This window comes from Gossypium hirsutum, chromosome D02 (genome assembly GCF_007990345.1).
Source record: "Gossypium hirsutum isolate 1008001.06 chromosome D02, Gossypium_hirsutum_v2.1, whole genome shotgun sequence".
Lineage (NCBI taxonomy): Eukaryota > Viridiplantae > Streptophyta > Magnoliopsida > Malvales > Malvaceae > Gossypium > Gossypium hirsutum.
Window position 1 is genome coordinate 68,839,155 of NC_053438.1, and position 17,658 is coordinate 68,856,812.

Consider the following 17,658-nt stretch of genomic DNA (forward strand, 5'->3'; position numbering starts at 1 on the left):
CGGTTACTCCCTGTGGTTTCATGCTTGAGCAGACCATGTGGAATTCTCTCAAGTGGGTATGTGGATTTTCGTTCTTCAAGCCTCGAAAAGTGGGCAAAAGGTAAATCAGGCCTGACTTCAACTCGAACGTGGTTTCTCCGGCTGGATAATTGATGCATAACGGTGTTTGCTCATTGGGAGCAGCGGCTAGCTGACGAATGATTCGGTTCGCCATCCTTTCTGGTTCACCAAGGTTGTCTTCCGCCTCTTTTGTTTCACAAAGTGGTTTGGTCTCAGGTTCAACCACTTCGACTTGTTTTCCACGTTCAATTGCTTCTACACATTTAAGAACTTTCGTCTCTTTACGTCGCACTCGTGCTGATTTTTTGATCTCTTGGTCGTATTCGAGATCTCTAGATGAAGATCTGGTCATGAAGATAATCTAAACAATTTGTAAGTGTTGTCAGTCCCCGGCAACGGCGCCAAAACTGATGGGTGTCGAATCCACCAATATAAACCAACGCCTTAGTTTGCAAATTATGCAGTATAGGGAGTAGGGTCGATCCCTCAGAGACTGGTTTACTGTAAATTGTTGCTCGCTTGACCAGATTTATGTCGGGGCAGCTGTCGTGCCCAAGACGTTCGGGGGGATAAAAATTTGAAAACCTGAAATTAACAGAAAAATAACGTCAAAAGTAAAAGTTGAAAACATAATAATAAAAACTGTGAAATAAATATTAAGAAAAATTAATTAGAATGAGCTCAGCTTTAGGCGCGAATTTTCCTCGTCTTTGAACCGATCCTCGAAATTGAATGAACTCATCTTTTCCAATAAGCTAGTTATAGCTACCAAGGACGCCTCGGACACCAACTCTTTCTTGTGTAAAATAGTTATGGAACGTCCAATAACTAATTCTTACTGATCGAACAACCACGAAACATTCGTGATTTAGAACTCCGGCAGCTTTGTGTTCTAGAAGAGCCTAGCTCGAACCAATGCCCTCAACCGCGTGGGACATTTAAATCCGGTTACTACTTCCCTTGACGGAACCAAACAACAATCTCCACTTGGCACGCCAATGTGTTCACAGAAAACTGATTAGAAATGTTCCTTTCAGAATTCCAACTGTACGTCTAACCACACTAAATCAAACGACGTCTTTTTTTACTTAATGTTGATCTGACTTTGTGAGTTGACAAAATCATACGCTTAATCCGGATAAGTAATAAGTACTGGAATTTTAGGAGTTAAATGGCTCGGGTTCGTAACTCACGGGTTTTGACGAGGCTAATTTCGGCCTAAAGCTGAAAATGGGTTTAGTTGGCTAAGGTTTGGGACATGTTGGTATTTGATAAATCAATTAAGGTAAATGGGTGAAAATGTGGGTGATGTGATTGAGTATGGGGGTTGGAATATATTAAAGTGGGGTGGTTGAAAAAGGGAATTTGAAAAAGGAGTTGTAAATGATAAGTAGTAACAAGCTGGAAGTTTTAGGAATTGAAAGTTAAAGAAACTAAAGTCAATAAATAAATTTGTGAAAAGTAGAAAATAAAGGTGAAATGGATGGTTGGCTACTGGAACTAATAAATTGAAGGAAAACAAACTAAAGAAACAACAAAGGCTACGTGAGAAAGGAGAGAATTGAAAGATAAAAGCTTAATATTTTTGATTGATGAATAAATGAACAATACAAGCTCTATTTATACTAGTGGATTTACTAAATTAGGAGCCAACTAGTCATAGGAAATTAAAGAAGAAATATCCCATAATAAAATAAATCTCAAAATAATCTCACCCACTAAGTCAAAAATTTCAGCTAATTAATGTTGGAAAAATTCTGATTTGGCCCTCATTTTTTGCTTCTTTCTTCAATCTAGCCCAATTGTTTCATTTTTCTTCTATTTAGCCCCAAATTATATTCCTGTACAAAATTCAATAAATATGACAAAATTAGTGGTGCATTCTTATAAATTAACCAAATTAATTACATAAAATATGTAACTTTAGCATTTAATCAGAAAGGGGACAGGGAAGTAAATTACTAAGTATAGAATTTATGTGAGAAAAATAATTCTCAAAACAAGCAATTGAAAATCTCGATTAAATTCCATTTGCACAATGTCCAACCTTATCAACCCACCACAATCATAAAATAAATATATTATATTTGTAAATAAGACTTCAAAAGCTTTCATCTTGATTTTTCATTTTATTATACGAATTGTAAAATGCATAAAAGTGTATATTTTTAATTTAAATAATGTTTAAATAAAAAAGAAAACCACGACAATTTCATATGCTTTATTATATAATTCTATATTATTTGTAAAATCCAAATTGCCAAACAATGTTTTGTTGGAATTCACAAAAGTTGGTTTCTATAGTGTTAATATTTACACAAGTAAGGCAAGTTGAACATTTAGTATTCCTAGCAGACGTAGTAGTCAGCTCTCGAAGTGTCTTTTGAGATAATGAAATATGATGTGAAAAAAAAAAACATGTCGGCAAAGTATTGAATTTTTAATTTTAATTTTAATGATTAAATTTAATAACTTTAAATTTAAAATGTTAATATTGTTGCCTACTTTTGTCTTAACTAGTATGATTGTTCATCCATATGTCGCATTGGGTTTGTTGATAAGAATATCAATAAGGAAAGAGATTTAAGGAAGGCTAATTCACTCTAATTAAGCGAAGAGTCGGAGGAAGTAAGTAAGGAGGTTGAGTACACAAAAGAGAAGGGCTAAGGACAGTACAGTGGCTAGAATGCTTAAGGGTCGATCCTTTCTTCATCGAGCCAGGGTATATATAGTGGAAGTTTCGTGCTTGGAGATGACATCATTGCAGAGCGTATAGGAAGGATGTATGTGATGAGACTCATTCTGCCATTCCTTTTAGTTGACAGTATGTGGTTGTTGCTGTAACACCCCCAACCTGTATCCCTCGCCAGAACCGGGTTACGGAGCATTACCGGAGATTACAGATCAAACAGACAGAAATCTCAAACATTTTATATCATCAAAGCATCATTTTAATCCAAATTATAAACTCTCCAAATAGATCTTATAACTTCATTTACAATCAAACCACAAAATAACTAATATTTAGACACTCTAGGTACATGCCGACACAAAGAAATAAACATCACCATATTTGAGTTCGGGATCGTTGTTAGATGTTGAATCAGTGATCAAACTTAAGTACTTAACCTGCGCACGGAAAACAAAACCGTACGCTGAGTAAAAACTCAGTGGTATTTCTACAATCCGATTTTTTTAAAAATAAAACAATAAAATATGTATAATAAAAATGTTAAGAACAATTGAACATTTAAAATTAGACAATACTCAATTGTCATCACTTGCTATATATAATACATTTCCATAATTTATTCACGTATTATTTAAACAATAGCACTATCCATTCCACAATCAATTTATGAATATATAACTCGTGTATTCCATGTATTTACAACATATTTCACATTCTATTTTCAGTTTACTATCTCATATTCTTAGGCCAAAGTAGATTTTATAAAACACATCGGATATACGGAACAAATACAGAGGTGCATTATTATGCACTAATGAACAGAGAGCACAAATGTGCTAAACGGAGAGCACTGTCGTGCTAGTAATCAGAAAGCACCAACATGCTAATAATCAGAGAGCGCGCTAAAATTCCTTAATGGCATGCCACTAATATCCCAGTAGTTCTAAATTCCGTCTACTTGGGAATTAAAACTGAATTTTATACATATAAAAAATAATTCAATTATCATATTTGCACAATTTCAAATTTACACATATATATTCATAATATATATTCCAATTCAATTCAACCAATATAATTTCATCATATATCAAGACAATCCATTTCAATTGTAAAAACACAATAATTCTCACATCAATCACTTACTATAACATTTAATCAAAATACAACAATTAATAATTAGATTCGGATTATAGAAATACAAACTAGGAATTTCGACCTATTCCTCTTCAACTATATTTTTTTCCCTTTTTAGTCGAGAATTCCGATACAAAGCTAGCTATGGAATTAAACAATTAAAAATCATCAATACAACACCATTCAATCTCACATTAAATATTTCAGTTTTTACTCAATATTTGCCTAAATTTTAATTTAGTCCCTGAACCGAGACTAACTTTTATTCTCAAAACTAATTTCATATTTTCATTCCATTCCCACCTTAAACTAATTTAACTCTCTATTTTCACCATAAATCCCTAATTTTGAAATTCTCTAAATTTAGTCCCTACTATTCAAAACTTATATTTTATTTTACAAACCAACGCTTTACTAACTCCTAACTTGAAATTCAATGAATTTAACCCCTAATTCATCAATTAATTCAACATGAACAACATCTAAAAATTTACTAACTTTTAAATTTTCAACTTAAATCAAGTAGTATTTTGTTCTAGGATTCCAAAAACATCAAAATTATAAGAAAATAGACTAATTTGACTTACCAAATTAAGCTTGGAACTTCAAAACCCCAATTTTCCCTTTTCTTTCTTTCCTTCTTTCATTCTCTGTTTCGTTTTTCAATTCTGTTTCTTCATTCTTTTCTATTTGTTTGTTTTTATTTTATAATATAATATATAATATAATATATATTCTTAACTTTTAAGTAATATTATTTTATTATAATATATTTTAACTTTAGATTTTTAAATAAATATCTACTTATGCCGCCTCAACTTTAAGTAATGGCATAATTGCTTCTTTGATCCCTTTAATTTTTTTCTATTTCATAATTAAACTTTCACAATCAAATTAATTTAGTCCATTTATCTAATTAACCTTAATTAAGTCAAACTCACCTAATCAAAACCTAATTAACTACACAACTAGCTTCATAAATATTTATAATAAATATTTGCGAATCCGATTTACAGTAACGGAGTCCCGAAAATGTATTTTTTTTAAAAGATCACATTTGACTCGTAAATATTAATAATATTTACGAACTTACTCGTCGGATTTAGTGGCCTCGAACTACTATTTCCGACACTACTGAAAATCGGGTTGTTACAGTTGCACTTAGGTGGCATTTGGTGGCCTAAAGGTTATGTTCTCTACTGAAGAGCAGGTGCCTTGAGGAATGGGTGGCTTGTTCACAGAGGGGGTAAACAAGAACATTTCGAAGAGAGTGGATGGTTCATTTGTAGGGATGAGCAATTAGGATCCTTCCGAAAAAACTGAGATGTCTGGTAGAAGTAAACCTTTTGAGACGTTGGTGATTTGGTGGCCTCCGAGACGATAGAGAGCGGAGAGTTGTTCACGAGTGTCTTTTCAATCACTTCTCATGTTGCCACATGTCCTAAGGTTGAGGGGGTATAACCATGGTAGTCAATTTCATTCTAATACCGCCCATTTCTGCCAAAATGATCCGCTCCAGTAATAAACTGAAACAATAAACTTTAGGTTTCGTTCTAATGCAAATTCAATCAATATTGGTCGTGCCAATGCATACTAATCATAATATGGTGTACCGGTCAATACAAAAATATATATTTTTAATTTTAATTTATTTTTTAATTATTTTTACCAAAAATATATTTTAAATTTAATTTTTTATTATTTATTTTAGATTTGTTGAATTATGAATTGTTACAAGGTTTAAATTGTAAATGGATTGTTATTTGAAATGTAAGAAGTGTGTATATGGCTACAGTGATTGTAATGAATTGTAAATGATAAAAAATGCCCTTGTGAATGTATTAAAGGATATGATACAATTGGCATGCTAATATGGTTAATTTGCGCGCTGTATGAGATATATGTGATAGTACGAAGATATTACTAATTATATAGGAATCTAACATTTGTTGCGGATTATCGAGTTATACTGGTGTGGTGGAGGGATGTATTGATATTAATTATATGATGCCTACGAGCTTTGCACTTCAGTGCCTTGATGTGTTATAGTTTGAGATCATATGAGCAAATATGGTATGGTGTAGTTACACGTATATTCGAATCTATCTATTATAGTTTATCGGACTACTAGATTAATTAAAAAGAAAAATGATAGTGAAATGATACGAGTCTCATGCTCAAATGGTTATATGATGAATAAACGATACAAATGGTATTGTATTGTGGAATTTATGTGTATGGTAATATATTGAATAGTATATTACATGTTACAATGCCATATCACTCTATATTATGTTGAACTCGCTCTATTACTGTAAAATGCTATGTCAGACTAAATTGTATCAAGTTATTAGAGTGATATGTTTACAAAATGAGCAAAGTTGAATGGCATGACATAAAATGGCATGGTTGTGCTTGTATATGAATTGAGTACTAACTTACTGGTGATTTCGTAAAGTTGTATATGCGTGTAAAAGGATGCCAAAATGCCATGTTTTGTGCAATTGCGTTTCAATTAATTAAACTAGTTGAAATGTAAATGTATGTTAAGTTATTTTTATATGGAATGACTAAGCATTTGATTTGCGGAACTTGTCAGTCAGATTAACTCGAAGACCATACTATCCAACCTTTGATTCAGTTTTATTTGAACGTTTTATGTCTATTTATGTGGCATTTACATAGGGTTAATAAATGTGTTTGTTTTGCATATGGTTTTAATTTGAACTTTGATGAATTTTGGATTTTGGTTGATAGCGGTTATATAAACACGTGAATATGATGGTAGATATATTTGATACATGATGTTGGGGATAAACTCGATTAAGCAACAAACAAGTAAAAATTAGCGGAAGAAATTAAGAAATTGAACACACAAATTTAACATGGAAAAATCCTCCAAAGAGGATAAAAAATCATGGGTAAAAGATAATTTTACTATAATGGCAAAAAAATGAAGAGTACAAAATATGAAGATAAAAACTAAACCCCAAAATCCAAAAACAAAGAACCCTCAAAACGTAAACATAAAATTATCCAAAAGTGTTATGAGTTCTAATCTTTTAATGCTTGTATTTTCTAAGGTTGTAAAATAGTCTATTTATAGGCTAAATTCGTAGGTCAAATAATAATAAAATAATCTAGACTAATCAGAATTCGACTGAAATAAATAAACAGAGTTTAACTAGAAGATTATCTATCAAATTTGACTAAAATATGACGCATACTCAACAAATCTCCACCTTGACTTATATTTCCACAACGTCATCTTTGCCAAAACCTGCCACGAGCCTATTTTGAATTATGCAGGGAATTAACTGAGTCGAATCTGTATTTAGAAGCTAGAAGACTTCTAGCCTTTGACTTGTGCACTGCCAAATCAAAACTAACCTGAGACTGATTTTCACGAACATGGTGCCCTAACTTTTCAAAACTCCATCTAAAAGAGAACCCCTCTTCAATGAAATGGTCATACATTTTTCCCTCCTATGATCAAGTTACATTCGCTCCAAATGAGTTGAGTTTGACCCCGTAACGGACGAGGGACGTCCAATTTCACCGGTCACTGTAGAACCTTCCAGAATATAAAGACTGCCAATCATTTTACCTTTTAACAAAACGAGAGCCCAACGAGACATCTTAATGTCGCTCGACTTGATGTTGATTCTGCAACATTTTGAGTCTAAAATACTCAAGAAGATGAGATTCTTTCGTAAACCAAATACATACCTGACATTTGATAGTATCCTAATCATCTCACTGTGCATCCTAATTTTAACAGTACCAATACCAATTACCTTACTGTATGAATTGTTTCCCATGCGCAAAACTCTACCTTCAACCGAACTGTATGTGGAGAACCATTTTCTGTTAAGACACATGTGGAAAGAACATCCCGAATTTAGGATCCACTCGGACGTAGGCTCAAAGCTATCGCTCGTTGACACTAATAAGAAATCATCATCGCTTTCATCGGCCAAATTAGCAACAGCTACATCTTACTTGTTACTCTAAGCAATCATTTTATTTCGCAGTTCATACAATCTGCTTTGACGTGACCTAACTCTTTACAATAGCAACACCTTTTATCTCGCTTCTTTGATGCTACTAAAACGGAAGCTTGTCTATCTACCTTGCTATCCAAATCAAACTCATTGTCGAGCTTGTCTTTACCCAACAACAATTCTATGGGCAACGACACGGTTATTGTTCGGGTTCATTCTATAATTTCTTAATTCCTCCGCCAAAATGTCAGCATCCTCTTGTTGTTGTTCAGTTTTTATCTTTTCCGTAGTTCAGGTAATACTGACAATTTTTCTCTGCACAAGACATTTACAAATCACCTGTATTTATTACAATATAGACCTTAAACCCTAAACCATCTAACCATTTCATATTAAGCCTAATTGTCAAGTTCAATTGCCAAAATTGATATTAAGCCTTTATTTATTTATTTTGTGTAATTGTCTTGAGTATGATACATCTCCAAAGCACTTAATTGACTATTATATAGTACAATAAAAGTAAACAAGTAGATCATCTCATCTCTAGTATCCTTGTTTGCCTGGACATGCATTTTCATTTCTATTGTTCACTACCTGACATACAACACTCATTTGAAAGTTCATCAAACTTCTTTTGTATTTCATGAACAATTCCCAAATTGAAACATCATCTGGTGCCGACTATGATTTTTCTTTGGACATAAAGTTTGTATTCGGCTAAGGAATAAATCCTAAGAATGAATCTTAAGGAAAGTTATTTTGGAACAACGATCTTACATGTAACATTGGAAATTGTGTAGAAACCTTAAGGTTTTAACTATACTAATTTCATATTCCTTGCTAATTCTATGGTGTGCAACTCTTGAATGATTTTATCAGAGGAGTGCATTCATTACTTAACTGGACAACCATCAACCATTATTCCCTTGGCTGTTGGACAAGTTGCTAACTTACAATGTTCACCTTCCGTGCCCCACCACGTCACACTTCTATTTTCCATTCCCACTGAAAAGTACAATAGTATTGCCATGAAAGCTACCCCAGCATCCAGAGCTGCCGAGAGAATGTAATTGTACCTTTGCCACCACTTCTTCCTGTAACGGAATACGAAGAAGTTGAAAATGGTTCCAACTAAAATCCAGGCATTGTAGTTTAATGGTGTTGCTGGTGGCATCATTCCTGTTGCTCCTAGAAGAACCGGAAGGTTAATTAGGGGAATCCAAGATTGCTTGGGAAATGTCTTGTGCAAGAGCCAAACAATGATGGGTCCTAATGCTCCTCCTAAAAAGAACCAATTCATAGCTGGATAGTTTCCTAGAGATCCAAAGATCCGCTTCGGGCCAACCAAACCCCATATAACTGATGCATCAAAGAAGACTCGATCACCAGGACATGTCCAGGGACTATCGGCAGGGAGGAGATCATCCTGGCATATGTTCTCGATAGAGTTCAGCAACCACCATGCCACTGCTATGTTGATGGTTCCAGCAAGAATTGTTCCTATGAACTAGATAAGCAGATGGAAATGCAACAAAAATAAACTGTATCAGCTGTTGTGCACTTAGAGAGATGACAGGGAAACCATAAAATCCTTAGATAAGTTAATATTAATTTCAAATGAAAACCATATTATCTATCTGATTAGGAAGATTTCATTCTGTTATCATTTGTTTTCCTGCTTTGAATCCTGTTTCCTTCTTGGAAGTCCTTTGAATTCTTAGTGATAGTTCTTCTCTATAAATATTTGTCAACAACTACTACTGGCCTTTTATCTTCTTTCATTGAGATATATGTTGATGCATCATGGTCCATAGGTAGAAGAAAAGTACCTGAACTAAGAACATGGATCTTGGAGGTATCTTCATATAGTGTCCTAGCTTGAAATCATTGAGGAAGGAGACTGCTTGAGCCATGCTCATATAACCATAGGTTTTGAAGCAGACATTCGCTATAGGCCTTCCAGGATATATGAGACCCATGACATACTCTGTGATAATGTTCAAACCAGGTGTCTGTACATGATGAGTGAAAGCAGTATTAGGAAAATAGCAGATTTCTCAAGATTGGTAATATTATTAATTTTTCGTGATCTCGTCCTGGGGCTGGATGGAATTTTAATTTTATTTTCTAAATGAATTGATTTACCTGGTTTGTTGTAGCAGTTATGATACTAATTGGAAGGGTGAAGATAAAGGCCATTGCACCAGCAAAGAGGAGTCCCCACCATGGCATCTGCACCTGGTCATTCAAGAAGATGCAGAGCACCAGTGATACTACAAAAGTTGCAGCAAGCAAAGTGTAAAACCACCAGGAAGGTATGTCCTTGTATTTTCTCATCAACCTTGTATGAATATCCTCCTTTCCCGTGTGAGAAGCACGATACCGGTCATATATCTCTCTGTTGATAACAATTTGACAGTAGTGATTTTTCTGAAAATCTAAATTTCTTAATCTAAGAACATGAATTACTTTTAGGGTTAGTTTGTCTTTTCAATAAGTTGACATGGAAAAAATCTCTGCTTCTGCCTTCTGCTACTGCAAATAAAGTTTTCCATAATTGGAAGAAATAACTTATTTCTAGCGTGGGAGTAAAGGAGGGGAGTCATGTTGAGAGTGATAGATATATATTTTTGGAAATATTGGTTTATGATTAAGTTCAGTTATGCAAATTAAAAAATGAAGTCTCATGTAAAGAAGCGTATAAGAATGACGAGTATAAGTTTACCTTCCATAGAAGAGGGCCACATGAGTCATTGTCGATGCAATAGTGGCAAAACCGAACCCATAAGTGAGAGCGAAGAACATGCTTAGATTAATTCGACCCTGCTCTTCATACTTAGCTAAATCAATCTCAAACTTGTCATTAACGATAGCTGTTATGTTGTACTTTTGTCCTTGGGCTGTAAACAAGTGAGAAGAGAATATGGGAAATCTACTAGCATTGTACAAATCTAGGCCCCAATAAGCTACAGGGATTGCTATGTAAATTATCAGTACATAGCCCACAAAAACATTAGCAATGGCAAAGAAAGGACTGATGAGTGGACTGAACAAGAAAGATGCCACAGCAGACCAATCAAGCGTGAAGGCTCCTAGTCCAAGTCCCCTCAGACCTGAACCGATTTGCTGTGCGGTAACTGACTTGGAGAAAATCCAGCAGATCCATGAGATGCTGGTAAGGGTTGTGAAGAGGTAACCCGGGACCAGGTACCATACGAAGCTGCAAATTAGTATAATGAGGAAGAACTTTGCCCTTGTAATCCGTCGATCATTTTTATCATCTTTCTCATGCAAAGCCCTGCAAATCCAGATCAAAGAATTCACAATTCAAGGTACCACTATTTTGCTTAGCCATATCCTGAATGCCTGCATATTAGCATATACAAGTTTAACATGTGATTTAATGAGCATATATACTTTCATTTTTTAGCATCATAGGGTTTAAACATCATGAAGTGGAATGACTGTAGGATTTCCATGATCCAACAGACATGCATGACAGTATGAAACTGTTTCATGTCATTTATTAGTGATTTTTACTAAATATTCATCACTAATTTTAGGTGCTAATCTGAAAATGATATTAAGCTACAAATCAAACGTGCTAATTTTCATTTATTTGACCTATTTGTAAACATATATATATGTATGTATGTAAACATGCTTTTTCGGTTTCTCCACTCGGCTTCCTCCCATGCAGTTTTGTCAAACAAAACGGAATGGTTTTGCCGGCCCATTTGTAGTTTTGTTCGTTGACTCCAGCTGGTAGGCTTGTTTGAGTTGACTAGAGTCGCTAACACTAGTTAAATTATTCAATTTACTCTAAAGTGAAAATTTAAGGGTTAAAACTTAAAAGATTAAGTTATAAAATCTGTTTAGTATACTACTTAAAATTAAGTATAAAATATAATTAAGATGTTTAATTAATATATTTTTTTAAAAATAAAGTTAAAGTATTTAAAGGATAATGAAATAAAATAAAAATAATTGAAAACTTTTACATTTAAATCGTTACATGACCTTAGGTAAGATTTTTTTTTTAAGATTATGATTTGCTAAATAAAAATGATTTAAATTGAAAAATAATATTTTTAACAATGAATACTAAAGTAGACTCGCTTTTGCTTTGGCTTTGAGCAAATGGGGATGAAAATCATGGTCCACCTCACGCGAAGGAGGCGCCGCAAGAGAGGGACATGGATGGCATGTGATACGATCCAATGACCATCTCCAGCGGTGCTACCATTGACTTACAACAATTACAGACGCAGATATCAAAAATCAGGCCAACCAAGCAACGTATTGATAGTGTCCTATATTCCTTAGTGCTTAGCCATTATATGGTTGATTTTGCACGCCATATGAGCCAAAAAACGAATAGATAAAACTAAAAGACAAAGGGCATGCAAGTGGGAAAGCTCAGTAATGATTTAATATTCGAAAATGCCTTGAATATTGAACCCTCAATCCCTGTAAACCTCTTGATGCCTACGGATTACACAGTGTCTTCTTTGTTGCTTCTTACATTTTCTAGTCCATGATTGAGCTCTTCTTTGTTGCTTCTTACATTTTCTAGTCCATGATTGAAGCTCTGATCAATTTTAGAGTAGACTTCACTGGGTGAAAAATAATATATTTCAAAAGAGAAATAGTTTTTTTAATTGAATATTAGTTTTAATTAAAATAATATATTTTTTAATAAAATAATAATTATTAATATAATGACATTTTTGTTTTGTACTAATTGTTATGAAATGTTTAAATAAAACAACTATAAAGGAGATATCTAAATATTAAACTCGAGTCTGAGCAAATTTATTTATAAATATAATTTTAATATTATTTATTTTTACTCACATAATGAATGTGACAAAATCTAATAATATGCTGCGATACCAAATTTACTGTTAATAGCGTATAGATAAGTTACACCAATGCCGGAAATTAGGAACTTACCGGAAAAGAGAGACCTGCACCAAAGTGCTAGGCCACCACATGTGAGCTGGCTCCACCACATACTTCCTCAGCAGCCCAGCCCAGCCATAGCCTAGTACCTGCACCAGTCCCCGTCATGATAACCCATAGATTAGCAATTGCACTTTCTTTGGACTATCTTTAGTTTTAATTAGTGACATAAATGATAAATCCAGCTAATTAATAATTAACAAAGCAAACCCATGATTGATTGACTATGACAATCTAACAACCAACTAATAAAGCTTATTAATTACCAATTGGAATTAACTTTTTCCCCCAAGGACCTGGGAATTTGCTTTTCTTGCATTTGAAACCAGTAAAATTAAAGAAGGAATCAAATTTAATAACTATTCTTTTTTTACGAACAAGCAAAGCTTAGCTTAGCTATGTCATTTTAGTACCTGAGTGGTGATAATGAGAAGCCAACCGGCTAAGAACGATATGTTCCGACCATAAAACGCTTTGATAATGTTAACTATACCAACCGCATAAGCCGACCCGTTACCGAAAGCACTTCCGGCATTGGCAAAGATGCAAATGAGAACATGCTCTTTCATGTTGAATGGACCAGGGTTCAAAGAAAATCTTTTCGACCCGAAACCCGGGATACCGAACTGGGTTTTGGGTAAGACAGAAGCCATGAAATGGCCAATGGGAAGTGTGGAAACTTGGACTGTGATTTGGGTTATAATGAGAGGCTCTGTTCTGTAAGAGAAGAATTGGTTGAGAAAAGAGAGAAGGGCGCATGAGAACAAGCCTAAGAACCACATTCGGAAGGTCCATACAGGCAACGTCGGGTCATCGGTGTTGGTTACGGTTAGCCGGACTTGTTCGATAGGGGAGATCTCGTCGTCTTCGACGTCGTGGTTTCCGCCGCTGGTGGCATCATGTTTCTCAGGGTCTGAAGATTTGGTGATGGGATGAGGGGCTTGTATTTCCATTGAACGCAGGGTTAGAGCTTGGAAATGAAAGTCGAAAGAGATTGGGTAAAGCTTAGAATAGACGGTTGTATTTATTAATTCAAGATGTGAATTTGTAAGAGTAAATTATTGGGTGTGTGGGACTTTGGAGCCTCAAGCCCTCAACCGGCATAAAAACACATTCTCTTGTTCCATGCCAATGAGTGCCTTCTGAATAAGAAAATGAGTTTTTCTACTCAAATTTCCGATCACATAATTAAAAAATAAGATAAATAAATAAACCGACACTTTTAACCAAGGTTAAGTTTTTTTTTTCTCATCATATTTGTGTGTGTGTGTTTTTTTTTTCACTTAATCCGATTTTTCGTTCACTATGCATTATATTGTAGTTAATTTAACATACATTTATGTGTAACATATACTTATAATTACACTTTCTTTCTACTAGTAAAACTTTCAAAAACAAATTCTCTCTTCTACTTTTTTTTCCCTATTTTCTAAAAGGACTTCATTAGAGAAAATACCTTTCCTTGACCAACTTTTTACTCAAATATAAAATTAATAATTTTTAATTCTAAGATTAAATATAAATATTTTATCATTTTATTTATAATTGAATAGATAAAATATTGTTAGAGTTTATATGACCCGAAACCAGTAGATCTGTGTAGGGTTTAAGGTATGAACTATGTTACACAAGTAAAATCCGTATAAAAATACACTTATTCTATTTTACATTTATTAAAATAAAATTTTTCAACCTTTAAATAAATGTAGTCGAAACTCTTCTTGTATTTTTTGATTTTTAATAATAGTAAATTTTCTCCTTCTCTATTCATGACTTTATTTCGAAAGAATTTTCACATAAAATTTATGTACTTTATTTTCTTTATTATTATTTTGTGATGATTCTATATTACTACTATAAACGTTGAATATTATCCAACAAAGTTGGGGAAGATGACTGGGACTCATTATCTGATTGTCTATCAAGGTAAAAAAGAAGAGTATGCTAAATTAAAGGCCAATTCATATGATAATGTCGGCTGACATCAGAGTTGAAGTTGTGCCGTTACAAGTGGAACAGGCTGCGAATTTTTTCACTATTTCTTTTAATGAGATGAGAAAGACGTCATAATTAAATAAAGCATATTTTCAGTAATTAAAGTATATATGATTGCTAGGATCATTCAAGGAGAGTTAAAATAGAGGAGATTATCAAAAGCTAAAAGTTTGTCAATTTATATAAAGAGATTTCCAATGAAGATATTATGCTTTCTCATTCTTAGACAACAAAAAGTTGGGAATTGTTATACTTTATCTATACATAGCTTTAAGGGATTGTTTTATTTCTTAGAGATGCAGTTTGTGTAATTCAGGCTAGGGTTGAGTATTCGATCGGATCGAGTCGAATCGCGTAAAATAATTTCGAGTTAGTTAAATTGAAGAAACCTATTTTAACAACTGAACTCAATTTAATTTTTTTTCAAATCAAATCGAATCGAGTAAAAAATTTTCTAGTCAAGTCGAGTCGAGTTAACTAATCCTATTATTTATACTTAATATTGCATTTATATAGATCGATTATGTAACTAATAGACGAAGTACAAAATTATTTACCTACATAAACAATATAATGGCTTTGCTTTTAACTTAATGGGTAAACATTTATCAAAACGACGTAGTTTTGCCTTTTCTTATTTAGATTTTCGCATAACTTGAATTATGTAATTAATATTCGAGTTAAACAAAAAATCTTAGTTTTTTATTAGAGTTTATCCAAATAACTCAAGTAATTCAAATAACTCGAACTATTTAATTCAAAATTTAATTTTTTATTGAATTTTTCGAATCAAATCAGATTTTACTCACTATTATTTCAGGCCACCAAAAAAACAAATATTAAATTTAAATGAAATAAAAAAAAATTAAATAAATAGATAAATTAAAAATGAATAAAATTGGTAAATATGAATTTTGTTTCAATTCACAAAAACATATTTATTTACATATTTGTAAAATGAAGTCATATAATAAAGGATTTTAGGTGAAAAAATTAAGCCCGTTTAAAATACGAGTCAGGTTCGGGTTTAAATATTTAAGGCTCAAGTCCGGTTTGTTTTTAAGTTTATAATATTTTATATTATGTTATTTTTATATATTATGTAATTTATAACACATTAAAAAAATAAAACTATACTAAATATATAATACTATTCTAATGAAAACATCAAAATAATGTTAAGATGGCTATATAAAAATTTAAATAAATAGAAAATTATATAAAATTATCAAATATTAAATTAAAATAATATAGATGATTTTTTTTTAAAATTAAAAATAATATTGGCGGAATTAAAATGGGTTTAGATTAATCTTTTGCAAATATAGACAAGTTTGAGCAAAATATTATGCCTATTTTTTAGATCGGGTCGACTTGAACAAATATAAAATATGTTAACATTATACTTAGATCAAATCAGACTTAACCCGAACCCAACCCGACTCAGTTCATGAGCACCTCTACCAACCATCACAAATTGTCAAAGAGTAACTAATTAAATACTTTAAAACAGTTAAAAAGAAAATTGAATCTCCCAAAAAGAATGATCAATTTACCTGAGTGGTGATGATGAGCAGCCAACCAGCCAAAAACGATATTTTACGTTGATAAAAGGCTTTGATAATAGTAACAATCCCAACCGCATAAGCAGAGCCACTCCCAAACGCACTGCCAGCGTTTGCAAATATAGAAATAAGTACGTGTTCTTTCATGTTGAACGGACCAGGGTTCAATGAAAACTTTCTCGACCCTACACCCGGAAGCTTGAACTGCCTCCTCGGCAGCACCGCCGCCATGAACTGTCCTATCGGCAGTGTGGCTACTTGGACTGTGATTTGGGTTATTATTAGTGGTTCGGTTCTGTAGGCAAAGAACTGGTTGAGAAAAGAGAGGAGAGCACATGATATGAGGCCCAAAAACCACATCCGGAAGGTCCATACTGGGAGCGTCGGGTCGTCAGTGTTGGTAACGGTTAGCCGGACTTCTTCTATAGGGGAGAGCTCATCGTCATCGGCTGCGGTGTTTTCACCTTTGATGGCATGGTTTTCGGGGTCTAAGGTGGTGGGGTGAGGAGGGACTTGTAATTCAAGAGAGGTCATTATGAAGAGCAAGTCGGTGGTTGGCAGATTGGTTCCGTAGGAAAGACTAACATGGTTTTATACATATAGGATTGTCATTTTATCTTAAAACTATATTTTACTAAGAATTATATTTTACTCTCTACTTAGAAAATAGATAAATTAATTTTTATACATTAGATCAAAGAATAAATTGATTCTTTTATTAAAAATTTCATCAATTTTTACTGTTAAAAATCGATTCTTATACATCAACATGAGCACATGTCACTGCTTGATTATTCCGTCTATCATGCCAATTTTTAATTGTACATGGATTAATTTGTCATTTTTTATTAAAAAAGGTAAAATACAATCTGATTTTTAATATAGAGACCTACATGATACTTTTCACTTTCATGCACCTATAATGGAATAAAAAAAAGTCCATAAGTGTAAGTATAACATAATCAAGTATTTTTTTTTTTTAATATTCTTCGTTCTATTTTACAATTTATGTTTGGGGTTCATGACTATCTCTAGTAACAATGTCGTCTCCCAGATTCAAACCTAGATTATTTCTTTAAGAGTGCAATGTGTCTTACCAATAATAAATTATTTTATAAACAGTTTCTATCCTATTATATTATTCATATGATGTCCGCCAACTAAAACCATCCATGTCACCTTTTTCTTTTTCATGCCATAATAATCAAATTAAAACTTTCAAGTAACCATCCATAAAAAA

The 17,658-nt window shown here is 33.0% G+C and overlaps 1 protein-coding gene across 2 annotated transcripts; it reads right to left on the bottom strand.

Annotated features, from left to right (window-relative positions):
• Positions 1–8,512: 8,512 nt before the first annotated feature.
• On the bottom strand, positions 8,513–16,991 carry LOC107908411 (oligopeptide transporter 4). 2 transcript variants are annotated; one of them, XM_041089154.1, is made up of 6 exons: positions 16,410–16,991; positions 12,850–12,947; positions 10,619–11,191; positions 10,039–10,291; positions 9,723–9,905; positions 8,513–9,400 (listed from the first exon to the last, which is right to left on the bottom strand). In XM_041089154.1, exons 1-6 carry the CDS (start codon positions 16,950–16,952, stop codon positions 8,786–8,788), a joined length of 2,265 nt encoding a protein of 754 aa, XP_040945088.1. In that variant the 5' UTR covers positions 16,953–16,991; the 3' UTR covers positions 8,513–8,785. The 2 variants fall into 2 exon arrangements, with proteins under 2 accessions (XP_040945088.1, XP_016691060.1); XM_016835571.2 differs by lacking the exon at positions 16,410–16,991 and adding an exon at positions 13,272–14,039.
• Between the last annotated feature and the right edge of the window lie 667 nt (positions 16,992–17,658).